This window comes from Phyllobates terribilis, unplaced genomic scaffold (assembly GCF_046119375.1).
Source record: "Phyllobates terribilis strain yellow unplaced genomic scaffold, ASM4611937v1 Scaffold_3__8_contigs__length_932513732, whole genome shotgun sequence".
NCBI classification, from domain to species: Eukaryota; Metazoa; Chordata; class Amphibia; order Anura; family Dendrobatidae; genus Phyllobates; species Phyllobates terribilis.
The window spans coordinates 262,523,610-262,540,339 of NW_027362763.1; the positions used below are offsets into that span (position 1 = coordinate 262,523,610).

General features: G+C 45.1%; 1 protein-coding gene across 1 annotated transcript; it reads right to left on the reverse strand.

Annotated features, from left to right (window-relative positions):
- Positions 1–4,528: 4,528 nt before the first annotated feature.
- On the reverse strand, positions 4,529–16,140 carry SSR3 (signal sequence receptor subunit 3). Its single transcript, XM_073674772.1, has 5 exons — positions 15,898–16,140; positions 10,534–10,660; positions 8,302–8,400; positions 7,144–7,275; positions 4,529–4,693 (listed from the first exon to the last, which is right to left on the reverse strand). The coding sequence occupies exons 1-5, from the start codon at positions 16,028–16,030 to the stop codon at positions 4,627–4,629; spliced, it is 558 nt and encodes a 185-aa protein (XP_073530873.1). The 5' UTR covers positions 16,031–16,140; the 3' UTR covers positions 4,529–4,626.
- Positions 16,141–16,730: the final 590 nt, after the last annotated feature.

Below are 16,730 nucleotides of genomic sequence, written 5' to 3' on the forward strand. Positions count from 1 at the left end.
CCCTTCACACCCTAGCCGCTGATGTCTCCACAGTATCCGCATAGTGTTACAAAGGTCCGGACATTTGTGTGAAAAAACGCTGATTGGTCGCTGGCGCTGCCCGCGACCAATCACCGATTTCGGCGCCAAATTTAAATATCGGCCGCGACCAATCACCGATCTTGACTCCACATTTAAACACCGCTGTGCTGATTGGTCGCGGCCGATATTTGAATTTGGCGCCCAAATCGGTGATTGGTCGCGGGCAGCGCCAGCGACCAATCAGCGATTTTTAACACAAATGTCCGGACCTTTGTAACACCATGTGGATACTGTGGGGACATCAGCGGCTAGGGTGTGAAGGGAGGACCGGGGAGCGGCGCTGCGAGTCCGGATACTTCTGCTGCGAGCAGTCGCTCATCTCCCGGCTTCTCGGAGTGGAAGTATCCGCACAGGCAGCGGCGCTCCCCGGTCCTCACTAATACGATTCCGCTCCCCGCTCACCAATACGATTCGCTGATTGGTCGCGCTCTCCGCACGCGACCAATCAGTGATCTTGGCGCTAAAGTTAAACACCGCTCTGCTGATTGGTCGCCGACGCTGTGCGCGACCAATCACCGATTTGGGCGGCACATTTAAATAGCGTCCGCGACCAATCAGTACAGCGGTGTTTAAATGTGGAGCCAAGATCGGTGATTGGTCGCGGCCGATATTTAAATTTGGCGCCGAAATCGGTGATTGGTCGCGGGCAGCGCCAGCGACCAATCAGCGTTTTTTTTAACACAAATGTCCGGACCTTTGTAACACCATGCAGATACTGTGGGGACATCAGCGGCTAGGGTGTGAAGGGAGGACCGGGGAGCGGCGCTGCGGGTCCGGATACTTCTGCTCCGAGCGCCCGCTCATGTCCCGGGTTCTCGGAGGGAAGTATCCGCACAGGCAGCGCCGCTGACATCCATGCGGCTAGGGTGTGAAGGGAGGACCGGGGAGCGGCGCTGCGGGTCCAATTGGTCGTGGCCGCTATTGAAATGTGCCGCACAAATCGTTGATTGGTCGCGGACTTGGCCCGCGACCAATCACTGATCTTGCGGCCAAAGTTAAACACTACTGTGCTGATTGGTCGCGGACGCTGCCCGCGTCCAATCACCGATTTGGGCGCCAAATTTAAATATCGGCCGCGACCAATCACCGATCTTGGCTCCACATTTAAACACCGCTGTGCTGATTGGTCGCGGCCGATATTTAAATTTGGCGCCCAAATAGGTGATTGGTCGCGGGCAGCGCCAGCGACCAATCAGCAATTTTTGACACAAATTTCCGGACCCTTGTAACACCATGCGGATACTGTGGGGACATCAGCGGCTAGGGTGTGAAGGGAGGACCGGGGAGCGGCGCTGCGAGTCCAGATACTTCTGCTGCGAGCGCCCGCTCATGTCCCGGGTTCTTACAGCGGAAGTATCCGCACAGGCAGCGGCGCTGACATCCAATTGGTCGCGGACGCTATTTAAAATTGCCGCACAAATCGGTGATTGGTCGCTGTCTTGGCCCGCCACCAATGACTGATCTTGGCGCCAAAGTTAAACACTATTGTGCTGATTGGTCGCGGACGCTGACCGCGACCAATCACCGATTTGGGCACCAAATTTAAATATCGGCCGCGACCAATCACCGATTTGGGCGCCAAATTTAAATATCGGCCGCGACCAATCACCGATCTTGGCTCCACATTTAAACACCGCTGTGGTGATTGGTCGCGGCCGATATTTAAATTTGGCGCCCAAATCGGTGATTGGTCGCGGGCAGCGTCGGCGTCCAATCAGCACAATAGTGTTTAAGTTTTGCGCTAAGATCAGTGATTGGTCGCGGTCTTCGGACCCGACCAATCATCGAATCGTCTTGGTGAGGACCGGGGAGCGGCGCTGCCTGTGCGGCTACTTACGCTGCGAGAACCCGGGACATAGCGGGCGCTGGCAGAAGTATCCCGACCCGCAGCGCCGCTCCCTGATCCTCCCTTCGCATGGAGGTCAGCGGCGCCGGCGGTCCTTCCGCTGCTACCGGCCGGGAGATGAGCGCCTCGCGCCGCTCATCTCCCGGCTGCATCTCCGTCCCGCAGATGGGTCCGGCGGTCAGGTTCCTTCTGCTGTTGCCGGCCGGGAGATGAGCGCCTCGCGCCGGTCATCTCCCGGCTGCATCGCCGCTCAGCTCCGTCCCGCAGATGAGCCGCTAACGGCCGCCATCTTTTTTTAGAAATCCCCCGGCGCTGATTGGCCGCTGCCGGACCAATGAGCGACGCGGGATTTCCTGGACAGACAGACACACAGACAGACAGACAGACAGACGGGATAAGACGATTATATATATATATATATATATATATATATATATATATATATATATATATATATATATATATATATATATATATATAACTTCTAGTTTCAACTGTAGCTATTAGAGGTTGAAAAAAAAAAAAAAAAAAAAAAGACACAGGTCCATCAAATTCATTCTTTCTCCACCAATTACACACTCTCTATCGCTAGATTATTTATAAACCACAATATTTGTTGTGAAAAAAAGCATCCTGCCCTTTTTAAATGTTGTTATAGTGTCTGCCATTACTACCTCTTCTCATGGAGTATTACACAGTCTGACTGCTCTAACTGTAAAGAACCCTTTCCTATTTAGCTGACGTAATTGACTTTTCTTCACACATAATAAATGCTCCTTGGTCCTTTGTAAGGTCTTCGGAAGTCATGTGCTAGTCCTTTGTATTGACCACACATATATTTATACATGTAAATGAGATCTCCTCTGAGGCGTCTTTTTCTAAGCTAAACAAGCCCAACTTTTCCAACCTCTCATCATATGAGATGCCTTCCATCCTTTGTAATAATTTAGTTTCCCGCCTTTGAACTAACTTCCAAATATCCTTTCTAAAATGTGGAGTCCATATTCTAGATGTGGCCTCACCAGTAATTTATAATGGGGTAACAATACCTTGGGATCGCGGGATTTTATTTCTCTTTTTATACACCCTAAAATCTTGTTTGCTTTTGCGGCTGCTGCTTGACATTGAGTGCTGCTGCTCAGCTTACTTGTAACCAGAATACTCAAGTCCTTCTCCTCTTCTGTAGCCCCGAGTATATTTCCAAGTAATGTTTATGCAATAGGATTACTCTGTCCTAGGTGCATTACTCTACATCATTAAAGCTCATCTGCCAAGTGTTTTTTCATGCAGACATTATCTAGATAATTGTGTAATATTATACCTTCTAGCTCAGTTTTGATATCCTACATAGTTTTGAGTCATCAAAGACTGACTTTACTCTCAATCCCATTCTCGAGGTCATTAATAGATTAAAAAGAATCGGCCCTAGCACAGATCCCTGCGGCACCCCACTGCTGACTATATTATTTAGAAAATGTACCCTTTATAACAACTCATTTCCTGTCCCTTAATTAGTTTTTTACCCATCTGCATATAGTTACCCCAAGTCCTTGCTTCTGTAGCTTCAGTATAAGGCTGCTATGTGGTACAGGATCAAATGCCTTTGCAAAATCCAGATAAATCACATACCTCCCCATTGAGATGCAGCACGTCCCGACTGTAGAGCCGGTAGCCGATTGAAGTCAGCCCAGTTCTTTGTGAACACAAATCCCTAATTTCTAAGTAATTTATCTGTGTAAGCTCACGATGTCTCTCTAATGATGCTCATGGCAGCTTCTCTCCTAGTTCCCTATAATAACATTTTTAAAGGACCTTCCACCTCCCTCTAACTTTGTCATTGGTACTAATGTGTATCATTACCACTGGGTTTTCCCCAGTCCCACTCAGCAATCTGTCTATCCGATCTGCAATATGCCAAACTAGAGTACCCAGTAGAACACAATGTTGGGCATTCACAGTGGTGGCGGCAGAAGACCCTGTCTGTCATCCTAATTAGAGTCCCCCTACCACAAACATCTGTCTGGCCTTCGCTGCACTCCTATTGCCCTCCTTCCTACAGCAGTGGTTTTCCTGGTTGGTAGGAGCAATGTCCTACTGTAGTGATCCAAATCCTGGGCTTGCAATGCTAATATGAGAGAAATAGGCATATTTATTAGGGTGTGTTGGAATAGGACTAGGCTCCCTGGCACTTTTTCCCCTACACCTTCTCCTAGCTGTTACCTACTTATGGATCCTGATATTGCCCACCTCCATATCACTGGCCCCAGCCAGAGCTGCTCAGTGAGCTCTAAACTCTTCTCCAAGTTTGCAATGCTCCTGAGTGTTGCAAGCTACATATTTAGATCCAGTATCTGGGCTTCCAAATATACGATACACTAACAACCAGAGCAAATATATTCACTCTTAAAGGGCTGTTCAAGGCATGCATACATCCCACAACATACACACCTGGTAGCACAGTACAGATAATAGCAGAAAAACAAACTTACATACAAGCCACAAGCCTATAAAACAGTGCTGAAGTTTCTGCCGATGAAACTGAAGATATAAAATGCCATTATGCTTGGCAAATTGTGAAGAAAATGTAAGTAAAAACAGAAGAGAAATCCAACCCAATCTTTATTGTACATGTTGTCTATTACAAAAGAAAAATGCATAACACTTTGTTGCACCAAACTGTTTGTCCCTTATTGGAGCTTTTACTTTGATCCAGTAGACAGCAGTGCAATAAGGCCGGAAGAAGCACTTATAGACAGGATGTAGTTTCTGGAATAGAAAGTTAAGGAAAACTAAGGGAGAACAATCAAAACAAATAATGAAAGGCCAAAAACAAAGAAATGAAATAACAAATCTGTTAATACAGCATAAGTACATATTCACTGAACCACTTCAAACCCTTAGGCTATGTGCCCACGATGCAGAAATGCTCAGGATTTTTTCCTGAGCGTTTCTGCATCTCCCTGGCAGAAAAAAAATGCATGCGGATTGTACATGCGGATTGTACATGCGTTTTTCCTGCCAGGGACATGCGGAAGTGAAGCGTTCTTCACATGCATTTCCGCATGCGGGTGTCAAGCGCTTTCCAAGCAATTTTAGCATCACTTGGAAAGTGCTTGACAACTAGGTCACACTATATAAATCCACACCATTTGCATAGTGTGACCCGAGAGAATGGTTAAAAATAAACCTATACTTACCTTCTGATGTCCCGTGAGTCTTGCTGCGCTCCTGTGCTGGCTGCCGGCAGATCGCGGTACGCTGTACTGAAACATCTGCCGTCACATGACTGACGTCAGCGCAGGTCCTTCAGTCCTGCGCGATCTGTCGGCAACCACAGGGAAGGAGTCCTGGGGCCGTCGGAAGGTGAATATAATTCTTTATTTTTTATTTTATTCTTTTTTTTACAGCTTTTAATGGTACCTGGGTGTGGAGGAGAGTCTCCTGTCCTCCACACCCGGGTACCATCCGCACATTAGAACGCGCCAATTACGCAAGTACAGATGCAGTCTTGCGGAATTGGCGCGTTCTAATGCAAGTCAATGGCGGTGAAAACGCAGCGCTTCCGCAAAATTAATGGACATGCTGCGGATTTTTGAGCGCAACATAAACGTTGCGGAAAAATACACAGCATGGGCATTGAAAGTGCGGAATTGCATTGGAGACCATGGGGGAAGGTTTACCAAGCGTTTACGCTGCGGAAATTCCGCAGCGTAAACGCTTGAAAAACGCATCGTGGGCACACAGCCTTAAAGCAGTATCAAAAACATGTACGTGACCGCATGACCGCACATGGCAGATACCTTCTGTCTCTATTAGACGCGGCCTGAAATGAGCTCTGGGCGAGGCTGTTAACCATTTAAACATTGTCCTGTACACGGACTAGACATTAACTCTGTGCCCCTCATTGGGCATTTTAGAATATGGTGTGGTCAAAATATATATTAAAAAGAATTGGTTTCTTCAGCCTTCAGCCGTGCGGCAGCTATAACAGAACACCGCTTCAGAATTGATAGGTACTTGCAAGTGATATCACCAGCTGGTCCGGTCGGTTCCTCACCATTCATAGGAGCGTATTTAAAAAAAAAAAAAAATCAAAGTGTTTCATTCAAAAACTCAGACGAGTCCCCCCCCCCCCCCCATTTGTCATCCGTATGGAATCCGTTATTATGCATCAGCAATGATTAAAAAGTTAAAAACTAAATAGTTTAGAATTGCAATTGATCTGTAAAAATCGAATGCTATACGGATGATCTGTATGGAATCAGATTTTTGTGCACCCATAGAGTTGATTGGGCTTGTGCCATCTGACAAATGGAAAAAAACTAGTGCATGCTGCAATTTTTTTTTTTTTTTTTTTAAAGTGCAGAATTGGTCCATTAAAGAAAAAAAAATCCCTCATCTGTACCGTCCCATTGAATAACATTAAACTGAGTGCTGTTAGTTTTTTCATGGACAGCACCCGGACCCAATATACAAATATAAGAACGTGGCCTTATAGTGTGTAGGCACTAATTAAAGAAGTACAGCGACATCGGCTAGAGCTCTTCGTTGGAGGGAAGAACTGGTCTAAATGGCAGGTCCATTCCAGAGAAGAGTCACTAGTGTGATCCTATTCATGGAGGAACATCAGGGCCGAGTATATGGCTTAATCAGTCATTACATGTCTAAAGCGACTGTCACCAAACGCAAAGCATCGCTGGAGGCACTCTTCTCCTAAATTCACTGATGTTGAATACATTCAAGTATTACACAGTTTTACTCCCAACGAGATCATGGAGCTATAAAGGCAACTAAAGCTAACACAAGCTACCCAGGGATGCAAACCATAAAAAAAATTAAAGGGACAGTCCATAAAAATAGGACCTTTTTTTGTCCTGTACGTAAAATTTTTTCGAGCCTTCTGATTTTTTTTTTTTAAAGCTGAAGAAACTTACATTAGATTTTGATTGTAGTTATTTTACAGATTATGATGGATGCAGATGATATGTACAGCTCATAATTCTGATGTAGACATGGATCCCTTATAAATCATAATGATTTATAATGGTTTTACAATGTGTCCACAAAAAATATTGTCCACTCATGATTATTTCATCAGTTGCCCAGAAAGAAAAAAAAAAAAGGAAAAAAAAATAAAGTCAGGTTGGCAAGCCTGCAGCTACAGGTCTCAGATATCCCAAGATTTATCATACGGTACTGTCAGAATGGAAGGATACACTGTAGGGTTGAAGTTCTTCAGCAGAAAGAAGGAAGCAACAATGACCAGGACCAGGAACAACGTGTTGTTGTAGAAGATGGAGAAGGTGGTGGCCTCATAATCAGCAACCTCATTCTTCTTCCAAAGTATCCTTTAATCAGAGAAGAAAAAAAGAAAATGTCTGGACAGAATATGACACTTATATTCATTACTTTTTCATCACAGACATAATTTGCATAATCCAGAGTTTAGAGACTACATCAAAGGTAGCATCTGGCACCTTCTTACATTATTAGCACAGGCAGTTCTGATTTATACAGGTATTCAAGAATTACTGTCACTTTTTTTTTTTTAAATTAAATAAGAAACTTTCCAATTTGCTTTGCTTAGCAATTTGATTGTACTTTCTCGTCACTACTTGTAACCCGCCATGTATTCGGATGAGTCATTACAACACTGATGACGTCTCCGCAGGATAGGTCATGAATGTCTGATCAGTGGGGGTGCAGCACCCAGCACCGCCGCCGATTAGCTGTTCCCAGTGTCAGCCGGAGACGCAGAGCTCTGTCGACAGAATAGTGTCTGTGGTGGGGTACTGAGCAGTTCCGGCCTCCACTGACACTGGGAACAGCTAATTGGTGCCGGGTGTCTCACACCCACTGATCAGACATTGATGACCTATCCTAAAAATAGGCCATCAATGTTGACATCCCGGACAACCTATTTAATAGTGACAGCATGTCAGGCAACCGCAAATGTCACCAATGTATGCGAGCAAAACATGGGGTCAAAAAGAGCAGTGCAACCCCCAGAGAGCTGGTGAGGAATCGATTAGGAAAATATGCTGGAAGGGTAATTGATGAGAAAAACCTTCAAGCTTCATTGAAACTACCATGAAACACGGCCGAGTATAGACCGATGCACTAACCGGCAGCGATTCTACTGGTCCAAACTTGACAGCCTCAGACACACGAGTCCGCTGAGTTTAGGTCTGGAGACCACAGCCAGTCCATACATCAAGCTCTGTACACCGTGTTTTATGGGTGTCTGAATGAGGGTTTAAAGTAAGCCAAATCACAAAGCCCTATCTAAGGGAAGCACGAAGAGATGGTCGAGCTGCTCCCATATGTCAGACTGCTGCTTGCCCATCCACATGCAGACACTTGAAGTCTCATACCGTTCATCCTTCTCCTTACGAGACATCTTCCTGTTGTCAGCTTCAGAAAGCTTGCGGGTTACTTCCCTGGAGACAGCATCTTCACGCTTCTGGGCCACTCTGAAAAAGAAATAATAATGAACTCCAAGGACGACAAGCTCAAGTCATTTTTAAAAATTGGGTATAGGTACTTTATGCCATTTCAAGTCTATGGGTGCTCCAAAAAAAATAAAAAATCTGATCTGATCCCACACGGATCAACCATATAACATCTGATTTTTACAGATACATTGCAGTTCTTTAAAATAGGAAACTGTATTTCGTCTTATAAATTTTATTCACTGCTGATGTACAAAAACAGAGGCCATGAGAATTGCATACGGACCCCCATACAAATGAAAAACTGACAATTGTTTGTTTTATTTTATGCTCGTGTGAACTTAGACTTATATGCCATATTTTGAGACATCAGGAGCTTGTACCAGTACAAGTCCAAGAGCTGGAAGCACAGAAATGATGGAGCAGCTCAATACATTTGTGACCAATAGCTGCGGCCATTGAAATCACAGGGGTTACCAAAGGGGCTTAGCCCATCCTTTAATGGCCAATCAGTTGATTTAAGGAGCCAGAGTGTGTTCACTTCCTTGGTTACCAGGCACAACTCCATACAGTTTGTAGTGGAAGCACCTGGTACGTCCTTGTGCCTGTACAAAAGTCAGACATTGTTGGGAAAACAAAAGAGACCCCACAAATGGGATCCATTTGAACCCTCTGTAAGTGTGATCTATAGCTTCATTGGAATCAGTTTTTTGGGGAAAAAGACAGAGCCCCAAATGTACAGCCTTAACTTAAGTACAGGACAATTTTTCATTTTTTCTTCCGTTCCAAGAAACATAAATTAAAATAAATTAAAAAAGTTAATAAAACGTAGCCATGTGAGGGCTTGGTTTTGGTTTTTTTTTGGAGTGGTTTCAAATAACACTCATGTTTTCATATACTGTAGTGAAAAGCGAGAAGAACATTCCAAGTGGAATGAAATGGTGAAAAAACATTTTATTTTTTATTATTAGTCCAAAACCAGCAATTCTGGTGGTTCACTTTTTTTTCTCTTTACTGCGTTATGTTGTGGGTTAATTAATTGTAGATTTTAATAGATATATATAAAATTTATTTATTTATTTTTACAGACGTGGCGATACTGATTATGCTCATTTTTTCATTTCATTATTTTTAAGCTGAGAAAAGGACAGGCTATTCAAATTCTTTTCCACATAAATAAGAACCACCTGATGGATAAGGACTGCGGGGGTAGGTAGAATAATATTGCTTACATTTTTTTGATACTTGGGCGTTTTCTACTTCCTTTTCTCTTGGGTATTTTAATAACTTTATAATATTGTCAGAACTGGAGACAACAAAAATCTGGATTTATTCTAAAGTTCAAATCTGGCTTGTGGCACGTTACAAAGTAATAACTTTGCCGAGCCTTTACTCATTGCCTTGGTCAGAGATGTACTTCATATTAATAGTAAATTTAGAACGATGGTTTATTTAATAAATTCATAACTTTTTTTTTTAAAGTTGTACTTAAAGTTTTTGAACTACCAAAAATCTATTTTTTAGGAGACAATTCATTTCTTAAAGGGGTGCTCCTTACAGCCTAACCACTTTTGTAATTTCCTTTATTACACAATTCCCTTAATTTTTGCCTTTCCTGCTAATCCCTATATGAGTTTTTGTTTTGCTTTTTTTTTTAAAACTGTACTTTCCTGTGATGTTTCATTTGAGAGTAGTCTCAAACATGACGTCACAGGAGGCTGGGGCTGCACTCACTTCCCGCAGCATCCATCGCCCCTCCTAGAACAGGGCGTCACTGCAGTTACTCACTAGCTTCTTGCATCGCTGTCCCCTCTGAAGATGTCCTGGATTCTGGGTGATAGACGCTGCGGGAGATGCGAGTGCAGCGCTCGCACTCTGCTTCTAGCTCCGATGTCATCAGGGGAGATAGAAGAAGTGTCTGACACCACAGCCACCCCCTGATGACGATTTGAGGGTGGTCCTAGAAGCTACAGTATGTCAGCCTACTACATACATATCCCTGGGGCCACATGTCACTGTATACAGCGAGCCCCTGATAGACGGTGTAAGAACAAAACTCTACACTTCTATATGGCATTGCTATTTAGATAATGCCATTATAAATTCGGATTCACTATCTGCAGCTGTAGTGAAAACTAATGTAACATTACTTACTTGTGCTTAAGAACAAATTTAACATTCTTGTAAGCGAAGGCCACGAGGTATGTGCTGACCAGCGTCATGACAGCGTAGAGGACAGCGGACTGGACCAGATCCATGTGCCATATCCTCCAGTACAGCCCTGAAAATGAACACGAGTCGCTAAGACGTACCAGACACTAGATCATTACTGTGATAGGGAGATATCCAGCCATTGTTACTGACCGCAGACATACACTTATCCCGCACGGTGCTGTGCATGGCAGCACACCACTTACCTGAAGGATTTATCTAACGGTGCCCTAATACAGCTGATCCCACTAATAACGGGCATTCAATACAGCAGGGGTGACAATGATTTGGTCCAGTTTAAGGATCTTTCAGACAACTGATGCTCTGTGCTGTACTTTCCATAGCTTCCCCTCACCTAATGTGTCTCCTCAACATGTGCACTGCAGGCGTGGTACGGAGCCACATGTACCAGACTGAGATCCCAGCCCAATTACATCTCTAAAAGACGTCACTGAGACGATTCGAAATTTCAAACAGGAGGTAAGTCACCGAAAAAGCCGTGTCCTGTTATTCACATCCTGGAGGCAGCTGGGGCCCGGAATCACAGACAGGGAGGAAAAGACCCAGTGCACCGAAATCTGATTAGCAGAAAACTTCAAATAGAGATTACAGAAGAACAGCAAAGTGGATTTCGTCACCAAAGGTATCAATGTAATCAGTGTTACAGCACCATTACAGACATGTGTTTTACAAAATCCTGCTGACAGGTTCTCTGTAAACTGTGATGGAAGGATCATTTATAAATAATCTTCTAGGACAACTCCGGTCAGTCACCATCATCTCTGCCTCCGCGATCAGCACCACATTGTAAAGTGATAATTACTGACAGCAGTAAGAGATCAGTGCTGGCGGTATACAGTGACATGTAAAAGTTTGGGCACCCCTTGTCAAAATTACTGTTATTGTTAACAGTTAAGCAAGTTGAAGATGAAATGATCTCTAAAAAGGCCTAAAGTTAAAGATGACAGATTTCCTTTGTATTTTAGGCACAGACAAAAGACATATTTTCATCTTTTACGTTTTTAAAAAGTTACAAAAAGGTATATGGGCAGATGCAACAGTTTGGGCACCCTGTATGATTAGTACCTAGTAGCACCACCTTTTGAAAGTATCACAACTTATAAATGCTTTCTGTAGCCAAACAAGAGCCTTTCAATTCTTGTTTGACACATTGCAGTCAAGCGGGGGTTCTGATTTGCCTCTCTAGTAATCCTACAAGCAGCTCTCACTGAAATTTTGCTTGGTCTTCCAGACCTTATCTTGACCTCCACTGTTCCGGTTAACTGCCATTTCTTAATTACATTTTGAACTGAGGAAAGGGCAACTTGAAAACGCTTTGCTATCTTCTGCTTTGTGGGCCTCCACCATTTTCATTTTCAGAGTGCTAGGCAGCTGCTTAGAAGAAGCCATGGCTTCTGTTTTTTGGCACAAGGTTAGAGGAGGCTAAGTTTTTATAAAGCTGGGAAATTTGCATCACCTGGCCTTTCCTAACGATGATAGTGAACAAGCCATAACCCTAACAGGCTAATTAAGGTCTGAAACCTTGGTCAAAGTTATCTGAGAGCACAAATCTCCAAGAGTGCCCAAAGGAAATGTGTCATCTGTAACTTAAGCCCTTTTACAGATTATTTCATCTTCAACTTGCTTAACTGTTCATAGCACGGCTGTGTTCCCACGGAGCGTCTTTTAAGCGTTTCCGCAGCGGCAATTCCGCTGCAGCACTACCAATTATTGAGCGGAAGCGCAGCGTTTTCGCCGCCATTGACTTGCATTGGAACGCATGGATTCCACATCACTGCATCTGTACCTGCGGAATCCGAGCGTTTCAATGTGCGGATGGTACCCGGGTCTGGAGAAGAGGAGACTCTCCTCCGGACCCGGGTACCATAGTACCTGTAAAAAAAAAAAAAAAAAAAAAAAAAAAAGAATAAAAAAGAAATATATACTTACCTTCTGATGGCCCCCGGTGTCTTTGTCCTGGCAGATCGCGGTGGACTGAAGGACCTGCGCTGACGTCAGTCATGTGACGGGTCACGCGACCGCTGACGTCGGCAGGTCCTTCAGTGTACCGCGATCTGCCGGCAGGCAGGACTGAGAGAATAAAGACACCGGGGGCCATCAGAAGGTAAGTATATATTTATTTTTTACCATTCTTACAGTCACACTATATAAATCCATGCCGGTTGCATGGATTTATATAGTGTGACCAAGTTGTCAAGCACTTTCCAAGTGATGCTAAAATCGCTTGGAAAGCGCTTGTCAACCCACATGTGAAAATGCATGTGAAGAACGCTTCACATCCGCTAGTCCCTGGCAGGAAAAACGCATGTACAATCCGCATGCGTTTTTTCTGCCAGGGAGATGCAGAAACGCTCAGGAAAAAATCCGGAGAATTTCTGCATCGTGGGCACATAGCCTAAGGCTGTGTGCCCACGATGCATTTTTTAAACGTTTCCACAGCGGCAAAAATGCTGCAGAAACGCTTAAAAAACGCATGGTAGAAGGCCTGCCATGTCCCCCAATGATAATCCGCATGTGCTGTGCACATGCTGCGGAAATTTCCGCTGCGGAAACAAACGCAGCACTACCAATTATTTTGCGGAAGTGCTGCGTTTCCGCCGCCATTGACTTGCATTAGAATGCGCCAATTCCGCAAGACTGCATCTGTACTTGCGTAATTGGCACGTTCTAATGTGCGGATGGTACCCGGGTGTAGAATAGAGGAGAGTCTCATCCCCACCCAGGTACCATTACCTTCTGGCGGCCCACGGTGGGCTCCTCCTTGCTTCCCGGCACTTCGCGATGGAATGAAGGACCTGCGCTGACGTCAGAGTCATGTGACGGGTCACGCGACGCTGACGTCGGCAGGTTCTTCACTCTACCGCTGCCGGGACCGAGCGAAGCAAGACAGCGTGGGCCTTCGGAGGGTAAGTATATATATTTTTTTTTTTACAATCTCTCGGGTCACACTATATAAATCCATGCCGGTTGCATGGATTTATATAGTGTGACCAAGTTGTCAAGCACTTTCCAAGTGATGCTAAGATCGCTTGGAAAGCGCTTGTCAACCCACATGCGGAAATGCATGTGAAGAACGCTTCACTTCCGCTTGTCCCTGGCAGGAAAAACGCATGTACAATCCGCATGTACAATCCGCATGCGTTTTTTTCTGCCAGGGAGATGCAGAAACGCTCAGGAAAAAATCCTGAGCATTTCTGCATCGTGGGCACATGGCCTAAGGCTGCGTGCACACGATGCGTTTTTCATGCGTTTATGGCAGCGGAAACGCATCAAAAACGCATGGTAATCCACACCCCATGGTCCCCAATGGCATTCCGCAATGTCAATGCACATGCTGCGGATTTTTCCACAGCGTTTCTGCAGCGCTCATAAATCCGCGGCATGTTCATTAATTTTGCGGAAGCGCCGCCATTGACTTGCATTGAGACGCATATAATCCGTGTCAGTACATTTGTACAAGCGGATTATATGCGTCTCTATGTGCAGATGGTACCCAGTTCTGGAGGAGGGGGGGGTGGGGAGAGACTCTCATCCAGACCTGGGTACCATTGTACCTGTAAAAAAAAAGAATAAAATAAAAAAAAAAAGTTTATATTCACCTGCCCAGCGGCTTCTCTCTGAATGCCGGCAGCGCTGAAGGACCTTCAGTGACGTCACAGTCATGTGACCGCAGGCCCTTCACCGCTGTGTCTCGCGATATGCCGGCAGCCGGGAACCAGACAGGAACGAGCGCTGCAGCACACGCCGGGACATCGGGGGTGAGTATAGCTTTATTTTAAGCATTGTTTTACGGTCACACTATATAAATCCATGCCGGTTGCATGGATTTATATAGTGTGACCTAGTTGTCAAGCACTTTCCAAGTGATGCTAATCGCCTGGAAAGCGCTTGTCAATCTGCATGCGTTTTTTCTGCCAGGTAGATGCAGAAATGCTGCAGAAATTTTCTGCTTCATTTCTGCATTGTGGGCACATAGCCTAACAGTAATTTTGACCAGGGGTGCTCACACTTTTACATGCCACTGTATATACTAGTGACTACACTATATGCAGTCAGTGTATAAGCTCCAATGCTATATACCGTCAGTGCACACACCACATAATCCTATACGCTATATACAGTCAGTGCACACACCACATAATCCTATACGCTATATACAGTCAGTGCACACACCACATAATCCTATACGCTATATACAGTCAGTGCACACACCACATAATCCTATACGCTATATACAGTCAGTGCACACACCACATAATCCTATACGCTATATACAGTCAGTGCACACACCACATAATCCTATACGCTATATACAGTCGGTGCACACACACCACATAATCCTATACGCTATATACAGTCGGTGCACACACACCACATAATCCTATACGCTATATACAGTCGGTGCACACACACCACATAATCCTATACGCTATATACAGTCGGTGCACACACACCACATAATCCTATACGCTATATACAGTCGGTGCACACACCACATAATCCTATACGCTATATACAGTCGGTGCACACACCACATAATCCTATACGCTATATACAGTCGGTGCACACACCACATAATCCTATACGCTATATACAGTCGGTGCACACACCACATAATCCTATACGCTATATACCGTCGGTGCACACACCACATAATCCTATACGCTATATACAGTCGGTGCACACACCACATAATCCTATGCGCTATATACCGTCGGTGCACACACCACATAATCCTATACGCTATATACAGTCGGTGAACACACCACATAATCCTATACGCTATATACAGTCAGTGCACACACCACATAATCCTATGCGCTATATACCGTCGGTGCACACACCACATAATCCTATGCGCTATATACCGTCGGTGCACACACCACATAATCCTATACGCTATATACCGTCGGCGCACACACCACATAATCCTATGCGCTATATACAGTCAGCGCACACACCACATAATCCTATACGCTATATACAGTCAGTGCACACACCACATAATTCTATACACTATATACCGTCGGTGCACACACCACATAATCCTATACGCTATATACAGTCAGTACACACACCACATAATCCTATACACTATATACAGTCAGTACACACACCACATAATCCTATGCACTATATACAGTCAGTACAGGCACTATATACAATCGGTGCATACACTCCTATGCTGTACACACGGTATCTGCCTGTGGACCCGGGGCTGGGATGCCACGTCTATGGAATGAATGAGCGGAGACCCGGGGCAGGACGCCAGCGCCTCTCACTTACAGATCGGGATAGCGGACACGATGAACGCGTTGCCGAAGAACAGAGCGGAGGACTTGGCGGACAGGTTTCGGCTGAAGTCCTGGAGGAGCAGGTCTTCCTCTGACTGCTGCTTGTTGCCGCCTTTAGGAGCCATGATCGGAGAGTAAAGAGAAGTAGCGACACGTCTCACTCACTCACTGACCCTGCCCGGCCGCCGTCACACCTCCACTACTGATTTGTCAGCATTAGAGACCGGAAGCGGAAGTATCACTGATCGGTGGCAAGCGACGTGTTTGCCAACCAAGCATCCGGGCCTCCTTACACTCGTTAGTGGGTGACGGATGGTGTGAGTTACTGCTGGGCCTGTGCGTGGCGCTATGTCCCCTCGGCAGGAATCATCTGGCACAGAGCGCTCGCTCCTGGTTGTGGCGCTTCTCCGTATTCCAGCAGCCATGTCTGAGCCTTTAACCCCCTCGGGACTCCTTTTTGCTCTTTGTTTCTTCCCCCCCAGTACAGGCTCCGCGCCTGTTTATGTTTCCGCGGATAGCAAATACACAAATCTGAGACGACCCAGAACAATGTTAAATAGCCGCCCATCTCGGGGGGCTTCATCAGACTGGTTGTTTTGTCCTCTGGGGTCCGGTGCGTCTATTAATGACTATGGCGCCTCCTACAGCTGCCAGTGATATTCTCCCGTCACTGACCTCTGGACATGTCTGCTAGTATCTCCCGCCCTCTTGTACCATACTGAAGGTGGTTTCTTATTCGGCAATTTTTTTTATTTGTTTTTTTTCACAGGTTTAACAATAAAAATAAAACATTTTGATGTGAAAACACTTAAAAGCAGCTACAAA